General features: G+C 31.8%; 1 protein-coding gene across 1 annotated transcript in view; it reads left to right on the top strand.

The window, feature by feature from the left end:
• The window catches only part of LOC308312103 (unconventional myosin-XV-like), a gene marked incomplete at both ends in the record, with an annotated part of 33,491 nt that extends 12,363 nt beyond the window's left edge, over window positions 1-21,128 (top strand). The window contains 2 exons of the mRNA XM_080794501.1: window positions 20,910-20,938; window positions 21,096-21,128. Of these exons, the coding sequence (XP_080650627.1) occupies window positions 20,910-20,938; window positions 21,096-21,128 (62 nt within the window). The remainder of the gene's footprint in view (window positions 1-20,909; window positions 20,939-21,095) is intronic.
• Window positions 21,129-26,972: the final 5,844 nt, after the last annotated feature.

Raw genomic sequence — 26,972 nt, forward strand, 5'->3', positions numbered from 1 at the left:
TTACAAAATACTTTTTACAAAATACTTTTTACAAAATACTTTTTACAAAATACTTTTTACAAAATACTTTTTACAAAATACTTTTTACAAAATACTTTTTACAAAATAATTTGACAAAAAGTATTTTGTAAAAAAGTATTTTGTAAAAAGTATTTTGTGAAAAGTATTTTGTGAAAAGTATTTTGTAAAAAGTATTTTGTTAAAAGTATTTTGTTAAAAGTATTTTGTAAAAAGTATTTTGTAAAATTTGACAAAATAATTTGACAAAATAATTTGACAAAATAATTTGACAAAACAATTTGACAAAACCCTAATAATTTGCCTGCAAAATAATTTGCCTGCAAAATAATTTGCCAAAACCCTAATTTGCCAAAACCCTAATTTGCCAAAACCCTAATTTGCCTGCAAAATAATTTGCCTGCAAAATAATTTGCCTGCAAAATAATTTGCCTGCTAAATAATTTGCCTGCAAAATAATTTGCCCCCCAAAATAATTTGACAAAATAATTTGACAAAATAATTTGACAAAATAATTTGACAAAATAATTTGACAAAATAATTTGACAAAATAATTTGACAAAATAATTTGACAAAAAGTATTTGACAAAAAGTATTTTGTAAAAAGTATTTTGTAAAAAGTATTTTTTAAAAAGTATTTTGTAAAAAGTATTTTGTAAAAAGTATTTTGTAAAAAGTATTTTGTAAAAAGTATTTTGTAAAAAGTATTTTGTAAAAAGTATTTTGTAAAAAGTATTTTGTCAAATTTGACAAAAAAATTGACAAAAAAATTTGCCTGCAAAATAATTTGCCTGCAAAATAATTTGCCTGCTAAATAATTTGCCTGCTAAATAATTTGCCAAAACCCTAATTTGCCAAAACCCTAATTTGCCTGCAAAATAATTTGCCTGCAAAATAATTTGCCTGCAAAATAATTTGCCTGCTAAATAATTTGCCAAAACCCTAATTTGCCAAAACCCTAATTTGCCAAAACCCTAATTTGCCTGCAAAATAATTTGCCTGCAAAATAATTTGCCTGCTAAATAATTTGCCTGCTAAATAATTTGCCTGCTAAATAATTTGCCTGCTAAATAATTTGCCAAAACCCTAATTTGCCTGCAAAATAATTTGCCTGCAAAATAATTTGCCTGCAAAATAATTTGCCAAAACCCTAATTTGCCTGCAAAATAATTTGCCTGCAAAATAATTTGACAAAATAATTTGACAAAAAGTATTTTGTAAAAAGTATTTTGTAAAAAGTATTTTGTGAAAAGTATTTTGTAAAAAGTATTTTGTAAAAAGTATTTTGTAAAAAGTATTTTGTAAAAAGTATTTTGTAAAAAGTATTTTGTAAAAAGTATTTTGTAAAAAGTATTTTGTAAAAAGTATTTTGTAAAAAGTATTTTGTAAAAAGTATTTTGTAAAAAGTATTTTGTAAAAAGTATTTTGTAAAAAGTATTTTGTAAAATTTGACAAAATAATTTGACAAAACAATTTGACAAAACCCTAATAATTTGCCTGCAAAATAATTTGCCTGCAAAATAATTTGCCAAAACCCTAATTTGCCAAAACCCTAATTTGCCAAAACCCTAATTTGCCTGCAAAATAATTTGCCTGCTAAATAATTTGCCTGCAAAATAATTTGCCTGCAAAATAATTTGCCTGCTAAATATTTTGCCAAAACCCTAATTTGCCAAAACCCTAATTTGCCAAAACCCTAATTTGACAAAATAATTTGACAAAATAATTTGACAAAATAATTTGACAAAATAATTTGACAAAAATAATTTGACAAAAAGTATTTGACAAAAAGTATTTTGTAAAAAGTATTTTGTAAAAAGTATTTTGTAAAAAGTATTTTGTAAAAAGTATTTTGTAAAAAGTATTTTGTCAAATTTGACAAAAGATTTGACAAAATAATTTGCCTGCCAAATAATTTGCCTGCAAAATAATTTGCCTGCAAAATAATTTGCCTGCAAAATAATTTGCCTGCTAAATAATTTGCCTGCAAAATAATTTGCCTGCAAAATAATTTGCCAAAACCCTAATTTGCCTGCAAAATAATTTGCCTGCAAAATAATTTGCCTGCAAAATAATTTGCCTGCTAAATAATTTGCCTGCAAAATAATTTGCCTGCTAAATAATTTGCCTGCAAAATGATTTGCCTGCTAAATAATTTGCCAAAACCCTAATTTGCCTGCAAAATAATTTGCCTGCAAAATAATTTGCCTGCAAAATAATTTGCCTGCTAAATAATTTGCCTGCAAAATAATTTGCCTGCTAAATAATTTGCCTGCAAAATGATTTGCCTGCTAAATAATTTGCCAAAACCCTAATTTGCCAAAACCCTAATTTGCCAAAACCCTAATTTGCCTGCAAAATAATTTGCCTGCAAAATAATTTGCCTGCAAAATAATTTGCCTGCAAAATAATTTGCCTGCAAAATAATTTGCCTGCAAAATAATTTGCCTGCAAAATAATTTGCCAAAACCCTAATTTGCCTGCAAAATAATTTGCCTGCAAAATAATTTGCCTGCAAAATAATTTGCCAAAACCCTAATTTGCCAAAACCCTAATTTGCCAAAACCCTAATTTGCCAAAACCCTAATTTGCCTGCAAAATAATTTGCCTGAAAAATAATTTGCCTGCAAAATAATTTGCCTGCAAAATAATTTGCCTGCAAAATAATTTGCCAAAACCCTAATTTGCCTGCTAAATAATTTGCCTGCAAAACAATTTGCCTGCAAAACAATTTGCCTGCAAAACAATTTGCCTGCAAAACAATTTGCCTGCTAAATAATTTGCCTGCTAAATAATTTGCCTGCAAAATAATTTGCCTGCAAAATAATTTGCCAAAACCCTAATTTGCCAAAACCCTAATTTGCCTGCAAAATAATTTGCCTGCAAAATAATTTGCCTGCTAAATAATTTGCCTGCAAAATAATTTGTTCCCACTTTGTTCCCACTTTTTACAAAATACTTTTTACAAAATACTTTTTACAAAATACTTTTTACAAAATAATTTGACAAAATAATTTGACAAAATAATTTGACAAAAAGTATTTTGTAAAACGTATTTTGTGAAAAGTATTTTGTGAAAAGTATTTTGTAAAAAGTATTTTGTAAAAAGTATTTTGTAAAAAGTATTTTGTAAAAAGTATTTTGTAAAAAGTATTTTGTAAAAAGTATTTTGTAAAAAGTATTTTGTAAAAAGTATTTTGTAAAAAGTATTTTGTAAAATTTGACAAAATAATTTGACAAAACAATTTGACAAAACCCTAAGCCTGCAAAATAATTTGCCAAAACCCTAATTTGCCAAAACCCTAATTTGCCAAAACCCTAATTTGCCTGCAAAATAATTTGCCTGCAAAATAATTTGCCTGCAAAATAATTTGCCTGCTAAATAATTTGCCTGCAAAACAATTTGCCTGCAAAACAATTTGCCTGCAAAATAATTTGCCTGCTAAATAATTTGCCTGCAAAATAATTTGCCAAAACCCTAATTTGCCTGCAAAATAATTTGCCTGCAAAATAATTTGCCTGCAAAATAATTTGCCAAAACCCTAATTTGCCAAAACCCTAATTTGCCTGCAAAATAATTTGACAAAATAATTTGACAAAATAATTTGACAAAAGTATTTTGTAAAATATTTTGTAAAGTATTTTGTAAAAAGTATTTTGTAAAAAGTATTTTGTAAAAAGTATTTTGTAAAAAGTATTTTGTAAAAAGTATTTTGTAAAAAGTATTTTGTAAAAAGTATTTTGTAAAAAGTATTTTGTCAAATTTGACAAAAAATTTGACAAAATAATTTGCCTGCAAAATAATTTGCCTGCAAAATTTGCCTGCAAAATAATTTGCCAAAACCCTAATTTGCCAAAACCCTAATTTGCCTGCAAAATAATTTGCCTGCTAAATAATTTGCCAAAACCCTAATTTGCCAAAACCCTAATTTGCCTGCAAAATAATTTGCCTGCAAAATAATTTGCCTGCAAAATAATTTGCCTGCTAAATAATTTGCCTTCAAAATAATTTGCCTGCAAAATAATTTGCCTGCAAAATAATTTGCCTGCAAAATAATTTGCCTGCAAAATAATTTGCCCCCCAAAATAATTTGACAAAATAATTTGACAAAATAATTTGACAAAATAATTTGACAAAATAATTTGACAAAATAATTTGACAAAATAATTTGACAAAATAATTTGACAAAATAATTTGACAAAATAATTTGACAAAATAATTTGACAAAATAATTTGACAAAATTATTTGACAAAAAGTATTTGACAAAAAGTATTTTGTAAAAAGTATTTTGTAAAATATTTTGTAAAAAGTATTTTGTAAAAAGTATTTTGTAAAAAAGTATTTTGTAAAAAGTATTTTGTAAAAAGTATTTTGTAAAAAGTATTTTGTAAAAAGTATTTTGTAAAAAGTATTTTGTAAAAAGTATTTTGTAAAAAGTATTTTGTAAAAAGTATTTTGTCAAATTTGACAAAAAAATTGACAAAATAATTTGCCTGCAAAATAATTTGCCTGCAAAATAATTTGCCTGCAAAATAATTTGCCTGCAAAATAATTTGCCTGCTAAATAATTTGCCTGCTAAATAATTTGCCAAAACCCTAATTTGCCAAAACCCTAATTTGCCTGCAAAATAATTTGCCTGCAAAATAATTTGCCTGCTAAATAATTTGCCAAAACCCTAATTTGCCAAAACCCTAATTTGCCTGCAAAATAATTTGACAAAATAATTTGACAAAAGTATTTTGACAAAAGTATTTTGTAAAATATTTTGTAAAAAGTATTTTGTAAAAAGTATTTTGTAAAAAGTATTTTGTAAAAAGTATTTTGTAAAAAGTATTTTGTAAAAAGTATTTTGTAAAAAGTATTTTGTCAAATTTGACAAAAAATTTGACAAAATAATTTGCCTGCTAAATAATTTGCCTGCAAAATTTGCCTGCAAAATAATTTGCCAAAACCCTAATTTGCCAAAACCCTAATTTGCCTGCAAAATAATTTGCCTGCTAAATAATTTGCCAAAACCCTAATTTGCCAAAACCCTAATTTGCCTGCAAAATAATTTGCCTGCAAAATAATTTGCCTGCAAAATAATTTGCCTGCTAAATAATTTGCCTTCAAAATAATTTGCCTGCAAAATAATTTGCCTGCAAAATAATTTGCCTGCAAAATAATTTGCCTGCAAAATAATTTGCCTGCAAAATAATTTGACAAAATAATTTGACCTGCAAAATAATTTGCCTGCAAAATAATTTGCCTGCAAAATAATTTGCCCCCCAAAATAATTTGACAAAATAATTTGACAAAATAATTTGACAAAATAATTTGACAAAATAATTTGACAAAATAATTTGACAAAATAATTTGACAAAATAATTTGACAAAATAATTTGACAAAATAATTTGACAAAATAATTTGACAAAATAATTTGACAAAATAATTTGACAAAAAGTATTTGACAAAAAGTATTTTGTAAAAAGTATTTTGTAAAATATTTTGTAAAAAGTATTTTGTAAAAAGTATTTTGTAAAAAGTATTTTGTAAAAAGTATTTTGTAAAAAGTATTTTGTCAAATTTGACAAAAAAATTGACAAAATAATTTGCCTGCAAAATAATTTGCCTGCAAAATAATTTGCCTGCAAAATAATTTGCCTGCTAAATAATTTGCCTGCTAAATAATTTGCCAAAACCCTAATTTGCCAAAACCCTAATTTGCCTGCAAAATAATTTGCCTGCAAAATAATTTGCCTGCTAAATAATTTGCCAAAACCCTAATTTGCCAAAACCCTAATTTGCCAAAACCCTAATTTGCCTGCAAAATAATTTGCCTGCTAAATAATTTGCCTGCTAAATAATTTGCCTGCTAAATAATTTGCCTGCAAAATAATTTGCCAAAACCCTAATTTGCCAAAACCCTAATTTGCCTGCAAAATAATTTGTTCCCACTTTGTTCCCACTTTTTACAAAATACTTTTTACAAAATACTTTTTACAAAATAATTTGACAAAATAATTTGACAAAATAATTTGACAAAAAGTATTTTGTAAAAAGTATTTTGTGAAAAGTATTTTGTGAAAAGTATTTTGTAAAAAGTATTTTGTAAAAAGTATTTTGTAAAAAGTATTTTGTAAAAAGTATTTTGTAAAAACACTTATTTTGCCAAAACCCTAATTTGCCAAAACCCTAATTTGCCAAAACCCTAATTTGCCTGCAAAATAATTTGCCTGCTAAATAATTTGCCTGCTAAATAATTTGCCTGCTAAATAATTTGCCTGCTAAATAATTTGCCAAAACCCTAATTTGCCAAAACCCTAATTTGCCTGCAAAATAATTTGTTCCCACTTTGTTCCCACTTTTTACAAAATACTTTTTACAAAATACTTTTTACAAAATACTTTTTACAAAATACTTTTTACAAAATACTTTTTACAAAATACTTTTTACAAAATAAGTATTTTGTAAAAAGTATTTTGTAAAATTTGACAAAATAATTTGACAAAACAATTTGACAAAACCCTAATTTGCCAAAACCCTAATTTGCCAAAACCCTAATTTGCCTGCAAAATAATTTGCCTGCAAAATAATTTGCCTGCAAAATAATTTGCCTGCTAAATAATTTGCCTGCTAAATAATTTGCCTGCAAAATAATTTGCCAAAACCCTAATTTGCCTGCAAAATAATTTGCCTGCAAAATAATTTGCCTGCAAAATAATTTGCCAAAACCCTAATTTGCCTGCAAAATAATTTGCCTGCTAAATAATTTGCCTGCTAAATAATTTGCCTGCAAAATAATTTGTTCCCACTTTGTTCCCACTTTTTACAAAATACTTTTTACAAAATACTTTTTACAAAATACTTTTTACAAAATACTTTTTACAAAATACTTTTTACAAAATACTTTTTACAAAATACTTTTTACAAAATACTTTTTACAAAATACTTTTTACAAAATACTTTTTACAAAATAATTTGACAAAATAATTTGACAAAACCCTAATTTGCCTGCAAAATAATTTGCCTGCAAAATAATTTGCCTGCAAAATAATTTGCCTGCTAAATAATTTGCCTGCTAAATAATTTGCCTGCAAAATGATTTGCCTGCTAAATAATTTGCCAAAACCCTAATTTGCCAAAACCCTAATTTGCCAAAACCCTAATTTGCCAAAACCCTAATTTGCCTGCAAAATAATTTGCCTGCAAAATAATTTGCCCCCCAAAATAATTTGACAAAATAATTTGACAAAATAATTTGACAAAATAATTTGACAAAATAATTTGACAAAATAATTTGACAAAAAGTATTTGACAAAAAGTATTTTGTAAAAAGTATTTTGTAAAATATTTTGTAAAAAGTATTTTGTAAAAAGTATTTTGTAAAAAGTATTTTGTAAAAAGTATTTTGTAAAAAGTATTTTGTAAAAAGTATTTTGTAAAAAGTATTTTGTAAAAAGTATTTTGTCAAATTTGACAAAAAAATTGACAAAATAATTTGCCTGCAAAATAATTTGCCTGCAAAATAATTTGCCTGCTAAATAATTTGCCTGCTAAATAATTTGCCAAAACCCTAATTTGCCAAAACCCTAATTTGCCTGCAAAATAATTTGCCTGCTAAATAATTTGCCTGCTAAATAATTTGCCAAAACCCTAATTTGCCAAAACCCTAATTTGCCTGCAAAATAATTTGCCTGCAAAATAATTTGCCTGCAAAATAATTTGCCTGCAAAATAATTTGCCTGCTAAATAATTTGCCTGCAAAATAATTTGCCTGCTAAATAATTTGCCTGCAAAATGATTTGCCTGCTAAATAATTTGCCAAAACCCTAATTTGCCAAAACCCTAATTTGCCTGCAAAATAATTTTCCTGCAAAATAATTTTCCTGCAAAATAATTTTCCTGCAAAATAATTTGCCTGCAAAATAATTTGCCTGCTAAATAATTTGCCTGCAAAACAATTTGCCTGCAAAATAATTTGCCTGCAAAATAATTTGCCTGCAAAATAATTTGCCAAAACCCTAATTTGCCTGCAAAATAATTTGCCTGCAAAATAATTTGCCTGCAAAATAATTTGCCTGCAAAATGATTTGCCTGCTAAATAATTTGCCAAAACCCTAATTTGCCAAAACCCTAATTTGCCTGCAAAATAATTTTCCTGCAAAATAATTTTCCTGCAAAATAATTTTCCTGCTAAATAATTTGCCTGCTAAATAATTTGCCTGCAAAACAATTTGCCTGCAAAACAATTTGCCTGCAAAACAATTTGCCTGCAAAATAATTTGCCTGCAAAATAATTTGCCAAAACCCTAATTTGCCTGCAAAATTATTTGCCGGCAAAATAATTTGCCTGCAAAATAATTTGCCAAAACCCTAATTTGCCAAAACCCTAATTTGCCAAAACCCTAATTTGCCTGCAAAATAATTTGCCCCCCAAAATAATTTGACAAAATAATTTGACAAAATAATTTGACAAAATAATTTGACAAAATAATTTGACAAATACAAAATATTTTACAAAATACTTTTTACAAAATACTTTTTGTCAAATACTTTTTGTCAAATTATTTTGTCAAATTATTTTGTCAAATTACAAAATAATTTGACAAAATAATTTGACAAAAAGTATTTGACAAAAAGTATTTGACAAAAAGTATTTTGTAAAAAGTATTTTGTAAAAAGTATTTTGTAAAATATTTTGTAAAAAGTATTTTGTAAAAAGTATTTTGTAAAAAGTATTTTGTAAAAAGTATTCTGTCAAATTTGACAAAATAATTTGCCTGCAGAATAATTTGCCTGCAAAATAATTTGCCTGCAAAATAATTTGCCTGCAAAATAATTTGCCTGCAAAATAATTTGCCAAAACCCTAATTTGCCAAAACCCTAATTTGCCTGCAAAATAATTTGCCTGCAAAATAATTTGCCTGCTAAATAATTCGCCTGCAAAATAATTTGCCCCCCAAAATAATTTGACAAAATAATTTGACAAAAAGTATTTGACAAAAAGTATTTTGTAAAAAGTATTTTGTAAAAAGTATTTTGTAAAAAGTATTTTGTAAAAAGTATTTTGTAAAAAGTATTTTGTAAAAAGTATTTTGTAAAAAGTATTTTGTCAAATTTGACAAAATAATTTGACAAAACAATTTGACAAAACCCTAATAATTTGCCTGCAAAATAATTTGCCTGCAAAATAATTTGCCTGCAAAATAATTTGCCAAAACCCTAATTTGCCAAAACCCTAATTTGCCTGCAAAATAATTTGCCTGCAAAATAATTTGCCTGCAAAATAATTTGCCTGCTAAATAATTCGCCTGCAAAATAATTTGCCCCCCAAAATAATTTGACAAAATAATTTGACAAAATAATTTGACAAAAAGTATTTGACAAAAAGTATTTTGTAAAAAGTATTTTGTAAAAAGTATTTTGTAAAAAGTATTTTGTAAAAAGTATTTTGTAAAAAGTATTTTGTAAAAAGTATTTTGTAAAAAGTATTTTGTAAAAAGTTGTAAAAAGTATTTTGTAAAAAGTATTTTGTCAAATTTGACAAAAAAATTGACAAAATAATTTGCCTGCAAAATAATTTGCCTGCTAAATAATTTGCCTGCTAAATAATTTGCCTGCTAAATAATTTGCCTGCTAAATAATTTGCCAAAACCCTAATTTGCCAAAACCCTAATTTGCCTGCAAAATAATTTGCCTGCAAAATAATTTGCCTGCAAAATAATTTGCCTGCTAAATAATTTGCCAAAACCCTAATTTGCCAAAACCCTAATTTGCCTGCAAAATAATTTGCCTGCAAAATAATTTGCCTGCTAAATAATTTGCCTGCTAAATAATTTGCCTGCTAAATAATTTGCCTGCAAAATAATTTGCCAAAACCCTAATTTGCCTGCAAAATAATTTGCCTGCAAAATAATTTGCCTGCAAAATAATTTGCCAAAACCCTAATTTGCCTGCAAAATAATTTGCCTGCAAAATAATTTGCCTGCAAAATAATTTGACAAAATAATTTGACAAAAAGTATTTTGTAAAAAGTATTTTGTAAAAAGTGTTTTGTAAAAAGTATTTTGTAAAAAGTATTTTGTAAAAAGTATTTTGTAAAAAGTATTTTGTAAAAAGTATTTTGTAAAATTTGACAAAATAATTTGACAAAACAATTTGACAAAACAATTTGACAAAACCCTAATAATTTGCCTGCAAAATAATTTGCCTGCAAAATAATTTGCCAAAACCCTAATTTGCCAAAACCCTAATTTGCCAAAACCCTAATTTGCCTGCAAAATAATTTGCCTGCAAAATATTTGCCTGCAAAATAATTTGCCTGCTAAATAATTTGCCTGCAAAATAATTTGCCTGCAAAATAATTTGCCTGCTAAATAATTTGCCTGCAAAATAATTTGCCTGCAAAATAATTTGCCTGCTAAATAATTTGCCTGCTAAATAATTTGCCAAAACCCTAATTTGCCAAAACCCTAATTTGCCTGCAAAATAATTTGCCTGCAAAATAATTTGCCTGCAAAATAATTTGCCAAAACCCTAATTTGCCAAAACCCTAATTTGCCAAAACCCTAATTTGCCTGCAAAATAATTTGCCTGCAAAATAATTTGCCTGCAAAATAATTTGCCTGCTAAATAATTTGCCTGCTAAATAATTTGCCTGCTAAATAATTTGCCTGCTAAATAATTTGCCTGCAAAATAATTTGCCAAAACCCTAATTTGCCTGCAAAATAATTTGCCTGCAAAATAATTTGCCAAAACCCTAATTTGCCTGCAAAATAATTTGCCTGCTAAATAATTTGCCTGCTAAATAATTTGCCTGCAAAATAATTTGTTCCCACTTTGTTCCCACTTTTTACAAAATACTTTTTACAAAATACTTTTTACAAAATACTTTTTACAAAATACTTTTTACAAAATACTTTTTACAAAATACTTTTTACAAAATACTTTTTACAAAATAATTTGACAAAATAATTTGACAAAACCCTAATTTGCCAAAACCCTAATTTGCCTGCAAAATAATTTGCCTGCAAAATAATTTGCCTGCTAAATAATTTGCCTGCAAAATAATTTGCCTGCTAAATAATTTGCCTGCAAAATAATTTGCCTGCTAAATAATTTGCCTGCAAAATGATTTGCCTGCTAAATAATTTGCCAAAACCCTAATTTGCCAAAACCCTAATTTGCCAAAACCCTAATTTGCCAAAACCCTAATTTGCCTGCAAAATAATTTTCCTGCAAAATAATTTTCCTGCAAAATAATTTGCCTGCAAAATAATTTGCCTGCTAAATAATTTGCCTGCAAAACAATTTGCCTGCAAAACAATTTGCCTGCAAAATAATTTGCCTGCAAAATAATTTGCCTGCAAAATAATTTGCCAAAACCCTAATTTGCCTGCAAAATAATTTGCCTGCAAAATAATTTGCCTGCAAAATAATTTGCCAAAACCCTAATTTGCCAAAACCCTAATTTGCCAAAACCCTAATTTGCCTGCAAAATAATTTGCCTGCAAAATAATTTGCCCCCCAAAATAATTTGACAAAATAATTTGACAAAATAATTTGACAAAATAATTTGACAAAATAATTTGACAAAATAATTTGACAAAATAATTTGACAAAAATTTGACAAAATAATTTGACAAAAAGTATTTGACAAAAAGTATTTTGTAAAGTATTTTGTAAAATATTTTGTAAAAAGTATTTTGTAAAAAGTATTTTGTAAAAAGTATTTTGTAAAAAGTATTTTGTAAAAAGTATTTTGTAAAAAGTATTTTGTAAAAAGTATTTTGTAAAAAGTATTTTGTCAAATTTGACAAAAAATTTGACAAAATAATTTGCCTGCCAAATAATTTGCCTGCTAAATAATTTGCCTGCAAAATAATTTGCCAAAACCCTAATTTGCCAAAACCCTAATTTGCCAAAACCCTAATTTGCCTGCAAAATAATTTGCCTGCAAAATAATTTGCCTGCTAAATAATTTGCCTGCTAAATAATTTGCCAAAACCCTAATTTGCCAAAACCCTAATTTGCCAAAACTCTAATTTGCCTGCAAAATAATTTGCCTGCAAAATAATTTGCCTGCAAAATAATTTGCCTGCAAAATAATTTGCCTGCAAAATAATTTGCCTGCAAAATAATTTGCCTGCAAAATAATTTGCCTGCAAAATAATTTGCCTGCTAAATAATTTGCCTGCAAAATAATTTGCCAAAACCCTAATTTGCCTGCAAAATAATTTGCCTGCAAAATAATTTGCCTGCAAAATAATTTGACAAAATAATTTGACAAAAAGTATTTTGTAAAAAGTATTTTGTAAAAAGTGTTTTGTAAAAAGTATTTTGTAAAAAGTATTTTGTAAAAAGTATTTTGTAAAAAGTATTTTGTAAAAAGTATTTTGTAAAAAGTATTTTGTAAAAAGTATTTTGTAAAAAGTATTTTGTAAAAAGTATTTTGTAAAAAGTATTTTGTAAAATTTGACAAAATAATTTGACAAAACAATTTGACAAAACCCTAATAATTTGCCTGCAAAATAATTTGCCAAAACCCTAATTTGCCAAAACCCTAATTTGCCAAAACCCTAATTTGCCAAAACCCTAATTTGCCTGCAAAATAATTTGCCTGCAAAATAATTTGCCTGCTAAATAATTTGCCTGCTAAATAATTTGCCTGCAAAATAATTTGCCTGCAAAATAATTTGCCTGCTAAATAATTTGCCTGCAAAATAATTTGCCTGCAAAATAATTTGCCTGCTAAATAATTTGCCTGCTAAATAATTTAACAAAACCCTAATTTGCCAAAACCCTAATTTGCCTGCAAAATAATTTGCCTGCAAAATAATTTGCCTGCAAAATAATTTGCCAAAACCCTAATTTGCCAAAACCCTAATTTGCCAAAACCCTAATTTGCCTGCAAAATAATTTGCCTGCAAAATAATTTGCCTGCAAAATAATTTGCCTGCTAAATAATTTGCCTGCTAAATAATTTGCCTGCTAAATAATTTGCCTGCAAAATAATTTGCCAAAACCCTAATTTGCCTGCAAAATAATTTGCCTGCAAAATAATTTGCCAAAACCCTAATTTGCCTGCAAAATAATTTGCCTGCTAAATAATTTGCCTGCTAAATAATTTGCCTGCAAAATAATTTGTTCCCACTTTGTTCCCACTTTTTACAAAATACTTTTTACAAAATACTTTTTACAAAATACTTTTTACAAAATACTTTCTACAAAATACTTTTTACAAAATACTTTTTACAAAATACTTTTTACAAAATACTTTTTACAAAATACTTTTTACAAAATACTTTTTACAAAATACTTTTTACAAAATAATTTGACAAAATAATTTGACAAAACCCTAATTTGCCAAAACCCTAATTTGCCTGCAAAATAATTTGCCTGCAAAATAATTTGCCTGCAAAATAATTTGCCTGCAAAATAATTTGCCTGCTAAATAATTTGCCTGCAAAATAATTTGCCTGCTAAATAATTTGCCTGCAAAATGATTTGCCTGCTAAATAATTTGCCAAAACCCTAATTTGCCAAAACCCTAATTTGCCAAAACCCTAATTTGCCTGCAAAATAATTTTCCTGCAAAATAATTTTCCTGCAAAATAATTTGCCTGCAAAATAATTTGCCTGCTAAATAATTTGCCTGCAAAACAATTTGCCTGCAAAACAATTTGCCTGCAAAATAATTTGCCAAATAATTTGCCTGCTAAATAATTTGCCTGCAAAATAATTTGCCAAAACCCTAATTTGCCAAAACCCTAATTTGCCTGCAAAATAAAAAATAATTTGCCTGCAAAATAATTTGCCTGCTAAATAATTTGCCTGCTAAATAATTTGCCAAAACCCTAATTTGCCAAAACCCTAATTTGCCAAAACTCTAATTTGCCTGCAAAATAATTTGCCTGCAAAATAATTTGCCTGCAAAATAATTTGCCTGCTAAATAATTTGCCTGCAAAATAATTTGCCTGCAAAATAATTTGCCAAAACCCTAATTTGCCAAAACCCTAATTTGCCTGCAAAATAATTTGCCTGCAAAATAATTTGCCTGCTAAATAATTTGCCTGCAAAATAATTTGTTCCCACTTTGTTCCCACTTTTTACAAAATACTTTTTACAAAATACTTTTTACAAAATACTTTTTACAAAATAATTTGACAAAATAATTTGACAAAAAGTATTTTGTAAAAAGTATTTTGTAAAAAGTATTTTGTAAAAAGTATTTTGTAAAAAGTATTTTGTAAAAAGTATTTTGTAAAAAGTATTTTGTAAAATTTGACAAAATAATTTGACAAAACAATTTGACAAAACCCTAATAATTTGCCTGCAAAATAATTTGCCTGCAAAATAATTTGCCAAAACCCTAATTTGCCAAAACCCTAATTTGCCAAAACCCTAATTTGCCTGCAAAATAATTTGCCTGCAAAATAATTTGCCTGCTAAATAATTTGCCTGCAAAATGATTTGCCTGCTAAATAATTTGCCTGCAAAATGATTTGCCTGCTAAATAATTTGCCAAAACCCTAATTTGCCTGCAAAATAATTTTCCTGCAAAAATTTTTTCCTGCAAATAATTTGCCTGCAAAATAATTTGCCTGCTAAATAATTTGCCTGCAAAACAATTTGCCTGCAAAACAATTTGCCTGCAAAATAATTTGCCTGCAAAATAATTTGCCTGCAAAATAATTTGCCTGCAAAATAATTTGCCAAAACCCTAATTTGCCTGCAAAATAATTTGCCTGCAAAATAATTTGCCTGCAAAATAATTTGCCAAAACCCTAATTTGCCAAAACCCTAATTTGCCAAAACCCTAATTTGCCTGCAAAATAATTTGCCTGCAAAATAATTTGCCTGCAAAATAATTTGCCAAAACCCTAATTTGCCTGCTAAATAATTTGCCTGCAAAACAATTTGCCTGCAAAACAATTTGCCTGCAAAACAATTTGCCTGCTAAATAATTTGCCAAAACCCTAATTTGCCAAAACCCTAATTTGCCTGCAAAATAATTTGCCTGCAAAATAATTTGCCTGCTAAATAATTTGCCTGCAAAATAATTTGTTCCCACTTTGTTCCCAAATTCTTTTTTCATTTTTTTCATTTTTTTCAAATCCTCAAAAATGATGAAAAACGGCGTGCCATAGTATGCCGTACGATATGGGCTATAGCCCACGGTCCAAAATGATGAGAAACGAGGCTAACTTTTTTTTTCAAAATTTCAAAAAACATGGGCTATAACCCACCGTTTTTTTCATTTTTCATTTTTTTCAAATCCTTAAAAATGATGAAAAACGGCGTGCCATAGTATGCCGTACGATATGGGCTATAGCCCACGGTCCAAAATGATGAGAAACGAGGCTAACTTTTTTTTCCAAAATTTCAAAAAACATGGGCTATAACCCACCGTTTTTTTAATTTTTAATTTTTTTCAAATCCTCAAAAATGATGAAAAACGGCGTGCCATAGTATGCCGTACGATATGGGCTATAGCCCACGGTCCAAAATGATGAGAAACGAGGCTAACTTTTTTTTCCAAAATCTCAAAAAACATGGGCTATAACCCACCGTTTTTTTAATTTTTAATTTTTTTCAAATCCTCAAAAATGATGAAAAACGGCGTGCCATAGTATGCCGTACGATATGGGCTATAGCCCACGGTCCAAAATGATGAGAAACGAGGCTAACTTTTTTTTTCAAAATTTCAAAAAACATGGGCTATAACCCACCGTTTTTTTCATTTTTCATTTTTTTCAAATCCTCAAAAATGATGAAAAACGGCGTGCCATAGTATGCCGTACGATATGGGCTATAGCCCACGGTCCAAAATGATGAGAAACGAGGCTAACTTTTTTTTTCAAAATTTAAAAAAACATGGGCTATAACCCACCGTTCTTTTCATTTTTAATTTTTTTCAAATCCTCAAAAATGATGAAAAACGGCGTGCCATAGTATGCCGTACGATATGGGCTATAGCCCACGGTCCAAAATGATGAGAAACGAGGCTAACTTTTTTTTTCAAAATTTCAAAAGACATGGGCTATAACCCAACGTTTTTTTCATTTTTAATTTTTTTCAAATCCTCAAAAATGATGAAAAACGGCGTGCCATAGTATGCCGTACGATATGGGCTATAGCCCACGGTCCAAAATGATGAGAAACGAGGCTAACTTTTTTTTTCAAAATTTCAAAAAACATGGGCTATAACCCACCGTTTTTTTCATTTTTCATTTTTTTCAAATCCTCAAAAATGATGAAAAACGGCGTGCCATAGTATGCCGTACGATATGGGCTATAGCCCACGGTCCAAAATGATGAGAAACGAGGCTAACTTTTTTTTCCAAAATTTCAAAAAACATGGGCTATAACCCACCGTTTTTTTAATTTTTAATTTTTTTCAAATCCTCAAAAATGATGAAAAACGGCGTGCCATAGTATGCCGTACGATATGGGCTATAGCCCACGGTCCAAAATGATGAGAAACGAGGCTAACTTTTTTTTTCAAAATTAAAAAAAACATGGGCTATATTCCACCGTTTTTTTCATTTTTCATTTTTTTCAAATCCTCAAAAATGATGAAAAACGGCGTGCCATAGTATGCCGTACGATATGGGCTATAGCCCACGGTCCAAAATGATGAGAAACGAGGCTAACTTTTTTTTCCAAAATTTCAAAAAACATGGGCTATAACCCACCGTTTTTTTAATTTTTAATTTTTTTCAAATCCTCAAAAATGATGAAAAACGGCGTGCCATAGTATGCCGTACGATATGGGCTATAGCCCACGGTCCAAAATGATGAGAAACGAGGCTAACTTTTTTTTTCAAAATTTCAAAAAACATGGGCTATAACCCACCGTTTTTTTCATTTTTCATTTTTTTTCAAATCCTCAAAAATGATGAAAAACGGCGTGCCATAGTATGCCGTACGATATGGGCTATAGCCCACGGTCCAAAATGATGAGAAACGAGGCTAACTTTTTTTTTCAAAATTTAAAAAAACATGGGCTATAACCCACCGTTTTTTTCATTTTTCATTTTTTTCAAATCCTCAAAAATGATGAAAAACGGCGTGCCATAGTATGCCGTACGATATGGGCTATAGCCCACGGTCCAAAATGATGAGAAACGAGGCTAACTTTTTTTTTCAAAATTTCAAAAAACATGGGCTATAACCCACCGTTTTTTTCATTTTTCATTTTTTTCAAATCCTCAAAAATGATGAAAAACGGCGTGCCATAGTATGCCGTACGATATGGGCTATAGCCCACGGTCCAAAATGATGAGAAACGAGGCTAACTTTTTTTTTCAAAATTTCAAAAGACATGGGCTATAACCCACCGTTTTTTTCATTTTTAATTTTTTTCAAATCCTCAAAAATGATGAAAAACGGCGTGCCATAGTATGCCGTACGATATGGGCTATAGCCCACGGTCCAAAATGATGAGAAACGAGGCTAACTTTTTTTTTCAAAATTTCAAAAAACATGGGCTATAACCCACCGTTTTTTTCATTTTTCATTTTTTTCAAATCCTCAAAAATGATGAAAAACGACGTGCCATAGTATGCCGTACGATATGGGCTATAGCCCACGGTCCAAAATGATGAGAAACGAGGCTAACTGTTTTTTTCCAAAATTTCAAAAAACATGGGCTATAACCCACCGTTTTTTTCATTTTTAATTTCTTTCAAATCCTCAAAAATGATGAAAAACGGCGTGCCATAGTATGCCGTACGATATGGGCTATAGCCCACGGTCCAAAATGATGAGAAACGAGGCTAACTTTTTTTTTCAAAATTAAAAAAAACATGGGCTATAACCCACCGTTTTTTTCATTTTTCATTTTTTTCAAATCCTCAAAAATGATGAAAAACGGCGTGCCATAGTATGCCGTACGATATGGGCTATAGCCCACGGTCCAAAATGATGAGAAACGAGGCTAACTTTTTTTTTCAAAATTTCAAAAAACATGGGCTATAACCCACCGTTTTTTTCATTTTTCATTTTTTTCAAATCCTCAAAAATGATGAAAAACGGCGTGCCATAGTATGCCGTACGATATGGGCTATAGCCCACGGTCCAAAATGATGAGAAACGAGGCTAACTTTTTTTTCCAAAATTTCAAAAAACATGGGCTATAACCCACCGTTTTTTTCATTTTTAATTTTTTTCAAATCCTCAAAAATGATGAAAAACGGCGTGCCATAGTATGCCGTACGATATGGGCTATAGCCCACGGTCCAAAATGATGAGAAACGAGGCTAACTTTTTTTTCCAAAATTTCAAAAAACATGGGCTATAACCCACCGTTTTTTTCATTTTTAATTTTTTTCAAATCCTCAAAAATGATGAAAAACGGCGTGCCATAGTATGCCGTACGATATGGGCTATAGCCCACGGTCCAAAATGATGAGAAACGAGGCTAACCTTTTTTTTTCAAAATAAAAAAAAACATGGGCTATAACCCACCGTTTTTTTCATTTTTCATTTTTTTCAAATCCTCAAAAATGATGAAAAACGGCGTGCCATAGTATGCCGTACGATATGGGCTATAGCCCACGGTCCAAAATGATGAGAAACGAGGCTAACTTTTTTTTCCAAAATTTCAAAAAACATGGGCTATAACCCACCGTTCTTTTCATTTTTAATTTTTTTCAAATCCTCAAAAATGATGAAAAACGGCGTGCCATAGTATGCCGTACGATATGGGCTATAGCCCACGGTCCAAAATGATGAGAAACGAGGCTAACTTTTTTTTTCAAAATTTCAAAAAACATGGGCTATAACCCACCGTTTTTTTTATTTTTCATTTTTTTCAAATCCTCAAAAATGATGAAAAACGGCGTGCCATAGTATGCCGTACGATATGGGCTATAGCCCACGGTCCAAAATGATGAGAAACGAGGCTAACTTTTTTTTTCAAAATTTCAAAAAACATGGGCTATAACCCACCGTTTTTTTCATTTTTCATTTTTTTCAAATCCTCAAAAATGATGAAAAACGGCGTGCCATAGTATGCCGTACGATATGGGCTATAGCCCACGGTCCAAAATGATGAGAAACGAGGCTAACTTTTTTTTTCAAAATTTCAAAAAACATGGGCTATAACCCACCGTTTTTTTAATTTTTAATTTTTTTCAAATCCTCAAAAATGATGAAAAACGGCGTGCCATAGTATGCCGTACGATATGGGCTATAGCCCACGGTCCAAAATGATGAGAAACGAGGCTAACATTTTTTTCCAAAATTTCAAAAAACATGGGCTATAACCCACCGTTTTTTTCATTTTTAATTTTTTTCAAATCCTCAAAAATGATGAAAAACGGCGTGCCATAGTATGCCGTACGATATGGGCTATAGCCCACGGTCCAAAATGATGAGAAACGAGGCTAACTTTTTTTTTCAAAATTTCAAAAAACATGGGCTATAACCCACCGTTTTTTTCATTTTTCATTTTTTTCAAATCCTCAAAAATGATGAAAAACGGCGTGCCATAGTATGCCGTACGATATGGGCTATAGCCCACGGTCCAAAATGATGAGAAACGAGGCTAACTTTTTTTTTCAAAATTACAAAAAACATGGGCTATAACCCACCGTTTTTTTCATTTTTCATTTTTTTCAAATCCTCAAAAATGATGAAAAACGGCGTGCCATAGTATGCCGTACGATATGGGCTATAGCCCACGGTCCAAAATGATGAGAAACGAGGCTAACTTTTTTTTTCAAAATTTCAAAAAACATGGGCTATAACCCACCGTTTTTTTAATTTTTTTCAAATCCTCAAAAATGATGAAAAACGGCGTGCCATATTATGCCGTACGATATGGGCTATAGCCCACGGTCCAAAATGATGAGAAACGAGGCTAACTTTTTTTTTCAAAATTTCAAAAAACATGGGCTATAACCCACCGTTTTTTTCATTTTTCATTTTTTTCAAATCCTCAAAAATGATGAAAAACGGCGTGCCATAGTATGCCGTACGATATGGGCTATAGCCCACGGTCCAAAATGATGAGAAACGAGGCTAACTTTTTTTTCCAAAATTTCAAAAAACATGGGCTATAACCCACCGTTTTTTTCATTTTTCATTTTTTTCAAATCCTCAAAAATGATGAAAAACGGCGTGCCATAGTATGCCGTACGATATGGGCTATAGACCACGGTCCAAAATGATGAGAAACGAGGCTAACTTTTTTTTTCAAAATTTCAAAAAACATGGGCTATAACCCACCGTTTTTTTCATTTTTCATTTTTTTCAAATCCTCAAAAATGATGAAAAACGGCGTGCCATAGTATGCCGTACGATATGGGCTATAGCCCACGGTCCAAAATGATGAGAAACGAGGCTAACTTTTTTTTTCAAAATTTCAAAAAACATGGGCTATAACCCACCGTTTTTTTAATTTTAATTTTTTTTCAAATCCTCAAAAATGATGAAAAACGGCGTGCCATAGTATGCCGTACGATATGGGCTATAGCCCACGGTCCAAAATGATGAGAAACGAGGCTAATGTTGTATATTAAAATACAATACCATACAGGAGAGTAAATGTGCACGGCAGACAGACAACGAGATGATGTTCCTTGAGGTTTATTTCAGAGTACACAGCACAGCAAACAGCAGTAGGTCCGACGGCCTCATGCCGTCGGGGAGCATGCCCAGTTACATGGTAGAGAGTTGGGGAACAACCGGCCCAGATATTTCTTTGTCTGGCATTATATCTATCGTGTGTTCATGTGTTCATATGGCTCTCGGCCTATCAGGATCGTCCACGGTCTGACCACTGCCTTGGGTCTCAACCCCTAACAATGACCCCAGTTATTTATTACCCATGGGCCTTTGTCTTGGCTTGCCTTTCTGTTCTGTGCCCAACCCTGATCATGTTTCACTATTACCAGGTCTTAGCCAGGTGTCCATGTGCATGAGTGTATGTGCACATGACATTTAGTGATGTCCAGGCATCATTAGCTGGTCTGTGTCTTACAAATTCACCACATTCCCCCCTTTCAACAGACTCCGTCTGTTGAATACAAAATGTATAGTCCATATTCATAACTGTTGCTCATACCCCCCTTGACCCTCAGCTGGACACTACAGATTCAAGACACCACAAATAACAGCATTACAGTATAAGAAGTTCCCCAACATGGTTTTCAAACAGACATTCAAGATTACTTGCCATAAATGATTTTCATTACAGTGGGTAGATATACAATTTCGGATCAGTGGAGAATTCTCTTCATGTTACTTCAAACTCTTATGGCTAAAATCGCAGTTTAAGCCCTAGAGAACCACAAAGAGTAAAACCAAACTCTCTTTAAACACTGTAAACTTTCGGCTGCCAATTGCCTTGTAATTTAATCACTATTCTGACAAATAAGTAATCTCAAACAATGAATAATGGAAATGATTAGTACAGTTAACTGACATTTAAACAAGACATGCCGCTTGCAGCTCCATTGTTACAAGAGCACTTTTTGATATGCAATAACCTACATGTTTTACCACTAAACTCTGCTATTCCAATGCCAGTACATAGTAAATAGACACAATATCAGAATACCCTGAGTCACTTCCTCGGACTCATCCTGACCACCCGCGGTGATTCCATTAACCACCCGTGGTGATTCCATAAAAGATAAAAAGAAATAACATTGAACGCCAGAGTTTAACTATAATAACACATATCTCTTGATATCTTTAGGAAAATACCTCATTGACTCATAATTAGGCTACTTAGGACTCAATTTATCTAATTATACGGCAAACATACCAACATGAGGCCTATTAATTCATGTTGAAAACAAACGCGACGCACAATTTGTAATCAGAGTGAAGGAATTGTCCCTCTTCGCCTCTGATATGACAAAGGAAACTTCTTCTGTATGCCGCTCTTTCTAGTTGCTTTGAAATGTCCGTTCAGCTGGACAGGACAAGTTGAGAAAAAGTTCACTGCTGTCTGCCGCTGTCGTCGTCATCATCTCTCCTCTCCCCCCTCCCAACTCTGAAACAACAGAGCTGGGAACACTCGTGAAGAGAAAAGAAAAGGTTGGAACGTCTTCAACACAGACCCCTTGATCAGGTCCACGAAGGCACTCAGCTTAGGTCGGTCAATCGGCCATGGATGATGGAAAGCCCCGCCGCGCCGTGCCGCATCTCACTGCTCGCCGCCCGCGACCGCTGTCCGCACGCCGGCGTGATGGTGGCTGTTGCTCGCAGGCCACTCCACCGTCCACCCATCTGGCGGCCGGCCTCGGTCCCCGTTGCGCAACACTCCTCATCACGGTGGGCGTCGTCATCATCCCCGCTGCGCAGACAAGCTCACGGTCGGGTCCGCTGGAAATTCTTCGTCGCCGTCCACAAAAACTCCCCGTTCACGAATTAGACTAAATAATTAGACTGAATAAAAAACCGCTGGTTCTGCTCCTAACTGGCACAAAAAGACACCATGAAGGTCGGGTTTCGGCACCATCTGTTGTATATTAAAATACAATACCATACAGGAGAGTAAATGTGCACGGCAGACAGACAACGAGATGATGTTCCTTGAGGTTTATTTCAGAGTACACAGCACAGCAAACAGCAGTAGGTCCGACGGCCTCATGCCGTCGGGGAGCATGCCCAGTTACATGGTAGAGAGTTGGGGAACAACCGGCCCAGATATTTCTTTGTCTGGCATTATATCTATCGTGTGTTCATGTGTTCATATGGCTCTCGGCCTATCAGGATCGTCCACGGTCTGACCACTGCCTTGGGTCTCAACCCCTAACAATGACCCCAGTTATTTATTACCCATGGGCCTTTGTCTTGGCTTGCCTTTCTGTTCTGTGCCCAACCCTGATCATGTTTCACTATTACCAGGTCTTAGCCAGGTGTCCATGTGCATGAGTGTATGTGCACATGACATTTAGTGATGTCCAGGCATCATTAGCTGGTCTGTGTCTTACAAATTCACCACACTAACTTTTTTTTTCAAAATTTCAAAAAACATGGGCTATAACCCACCGTTTTTTTCATTTTTTTCAAATCCTCAAAAATGATGAAAAACGGCGTGCCATAGTATGCCGTACGATATGGGCTATAGCCCACGGTCCAAAATGATGAGAAACGAGGCTAACTTTTTTTTCCAAAATTTCAAAAAACATGGGCTATAACCCACCGTTTTTTTCATTTTTAATTTTTTTCAAATCCTCAAAAATGATGAAAAACGGCGTGCCATAGTATGCCGTACGATATGGGCTATAGCCCACGGTCCAAAATGATGAGAAACGAGGCTAACTTTTTTTTTCAAAATTTCAAAAGACATGGGCTATAACCCACCGTTTTTTTCATTTTTATTTTTTTTCAAATCCTCAAAAATGATGAAAAACGGCGTGCCATAGTATGCCGTACGATATGGGCTATAGCCCACGGTCCAAAATGATGAGAAACGAGGCTAACTTTTTTTTTCAAAATTTCAAAAAACATGGGCTATAACCCACCGTTTTTTTCATTTTTCATTTTTTTCAAATCCTCAAAAATGATGAAAAACGGCGTGCCATAGTATGCCGTACGATATGGGCTATAGCCCACGGTCCAAAATGATGAGAAACGAGGCTAACTTTTTTTTCCAAAATTTCAAAAAACATGGGCTATAACCCACCGTTTTTTTCATTTTTAATTTTTTTCAAATCCTCAAAAATGATGAAAAACGGCGTGCCATAGTATGCCGTACGATATGGGCTATAGCCCACGGTCCAAAATGATGAGAAACGAGGCTAACTTTTTTTTTCAAAATTAAAAAAAACATGGGCTATAACCCACCGTTTTTTTCATTTTTCATTTTTTTCAAATCCTCAAAAATGATGAAAAACGGCGTGCCATAGTATGCCGTACGATATGGGCTATAGCCCACGGTCCAAAATGATGAGAAACGAGGCTAACTTTTTTTTCCAAAATTTCAAAAAACATGGGCTATAACCCACCGTTTTTTTTATTTTTAATTTTTTTCAAATCCTCAAAAATGATGAAAAACGGCGTGCCATAGTATGCCGTACGATATGGGCTATAGCCCACGGTCCAAAATGATGAGAAACGAGGCTAACTTTTTTTTCCAAAATTTCAAAAAACATGGGCTATAACCCACCGTTTTTTTCATTTTTCATTTTTTTCAAATCCTCAAAAATGATGAAAAACGGCGTGCCATAGTATGCCGTACGATATGGGCTATAGCCCACGGTCCAAAATGATGAGAAACGAGGCTAACTTTTTTTTTCAAAATTTCAAAAAACATGGGCTATAACCCACCGTTTTTTTCATTTTTCATTTTTTTCAAATCCTCAAAAATGATGAAAAACGGCGTGCCATAGTATGCCGTACGATATGGGCTATAGCCCACGGTCCAAAATGATGAGAAACGAGGCTAACTTTTTTTTTCAAAATTAAAAAAAACATGGGCTATAACCCACCGTTTTTTTCATTTTTCATTTTTTTCAAATCCTCAAAAATGATGAAAAACGGCGTGCCATAGTATGCCGTACGATATGGGCTATAGCCCACGGTCCAAAATGATGAGAAACGAGGCTAACTTTTTTTTTCAAAATTTCAAAAAACATGGGCTATAACCCACCGTTTTTTTCATTTTTCATTTTTTTCAAATCCTCAAAAATGATGAAAAACGGCGTGCCATAGTATGCCGTACGATATGGGCTATAGCCCACGGTCCAAAATGATGAGAAACGAGGCTAACTTTTTTTTTCAAAATTTCAAAAGACATGGGCTATAACCCACCGTTTTTTTCATTTTTAATTTTTTTCAAATCCTCAAAAATGATGAAAAACGGCGTGCCATAGTATGCCGTACGATATGGGCTATAGCCCACGGTCCAAAATTATGAGAAACGAGGCTAACTTTTTTTTTCAAAATTTCAAAAAACATGGGCTATAACCCACCGTTTTTTTCATTTTTCATTTTTTTCAAATCCTCAAAAATGATGAAAAACGGCGTGCCATAGTATGCCGTACGATATGGGCTATAGCCCACGGTCCAAAATGATGAGAAACGAGGCTAACTTTTTTTTTCAAAATTAAAAAAAACATGGGCTATAACCCACCGTTTTTTTCATTTTTCATTTTTTTCAAATCCTCAAAAATGATGAAAAACGGCGTGCCATAGTATGCCGTACGATATGGGCTATAGCCCACGGTCCAAAATGATGAGAAACGAGGCTAACTTTTTTTTTCAAAATTTCAAAAAACATGGGCTATAACCCACCGTTTTTTTCATTTTTCATTTTTTTCAAATCCTCAAAAATGATGAAAAACGGCGTGCCATAGTATGCCGTACGATATGGGCTATAGCCCACGGTCCAAAATGATGAGAAACGAGGCTAACTTTTTTTTCCAAAATTTCAAAAAACATGGGCTATAACCCACCGTTTTTTTAATTTTTAATTTTTTTCAAATCCTCAAAAATGATGAAAAACGGCGTGCCATAGTATGCCGTACGATATGGGCTATAGCCCACGGTCCAAAATGATGAGAAACGAGGCTAACTTTTTTTTCCAAAATTTCAAAAAACATGGGCTATAACCCACCGTTTTTTTCATTTTTAATTTTTTTCAAATCCTCAAAAATGATGAAAAACGGCGTGCCATAGTATGCCGTACGATATGGGCTATAGCCCACGGTCCAAAATGATGAGAAACGAGGCTAACCTTTTTTTTTCAAAATAAAAAAAAACATGGGCTATAACCCACCGTTTTTTTCATTTTTCATTTTTTTCAAATCCTCAAAAATGATGAAAAACGGCGTGCCATAGTATGCCGTACGATATGGGCTATAGCCCACGGTCCAAAATGATGAGAAACGAGGCTAACTTTTTTTTCCAAAATTTCAAAAAACATGGGCTATAACCCACCGTTTTTTTCATTTTTAATTTTTTTCAAATCCTCAAAAATGATGAAAAACGGCGTGCCATAGTATGCCGTACGATATGGGCTATAGCCCACGGTCCAAAATGATGAGAAACGAGGCTAACTTTTTTTTTCAAAATTTCAAAAAACATGGGCTATAACCCACCGTTTTTTTCATTTTTCATTTTTTTCAAATCCTCAAAAATGATGAAAAACGGCGTGCCATAGTATGCCGTACGATATGGGCTATAGCCCACGGTCCAAAATGATGAGAAACGAGGCTAACTTTTTTTTTCAAAATTTCAAAAAACATGGGCTATAACCCACCGTTTTTTTCATTTTTCATTTTTTTCAAATCCTCAAAAATGATGAAAAACGGCTTGCCATAGTATGCCGTACGATATGGGCTATAGCCCACGGTCCAAAATGATGAGAAACGAGGCTAACTTTTTTTTTCAAAATTTCAAAAAACATGGGCTATAACCCACCGTTTTTTTAATTTTTATTTTTTTTCAAATCCTCAAAAATGATGAAAAACGGCGTGCCATAGTATGCCGTACGATATGGGCTATAGCCCACGGTCCAAAATGATGAGAAACGAGGCTAACTTTTTTTTCCAAAATTTCAAAAAACATGGGCTATAACCCACCGTTTTTTTCATTTTTAATTTTTTTCAAATCCTCAAAAATGATGAAAAACGGCGTGCCATAGTATGCCGTACGATATGGGCTATAGCCCACGGTCCAAAATGATGAGAAACGAGGCTAACTTTTTTTTTCAAAATTTCAAAAACATGGGCTATAACCCACCGTTTTTTTCATTTTTCATTTTTTTCAAATCCTCAAAAATGATGAAAAACGGCGTGCCATAGTATGCCGTACGATATGGGCTATAGCCCACGGTCCAAAATGATGAGAAACGAGGCTAACTTTTTTTTTCAAAATTTCAAAAAACATGGGCTATAACCCACCGTTTTTTTCATTTTTCATTTTTTTCAAATCCTCAAAAATGATGAAAAACGGCGTGCCATAGTATGCCGTACGATATGGGCTATAGCCCACGGTCCAAA

Source organism: Protomyctophum bolini (assembly GCF_963924005.1).
Source record: "Protomyctophum bolini genome assembly, contig: SCAFFOLD_390, whole genome shotgun sequence".
Lineage (NCBI taxonomy): Eukaryota > Metazoa > Chordata > Actinopteri > Myctophiformes > Myctophidae > Protomyctophum > Protomyctophum bolini.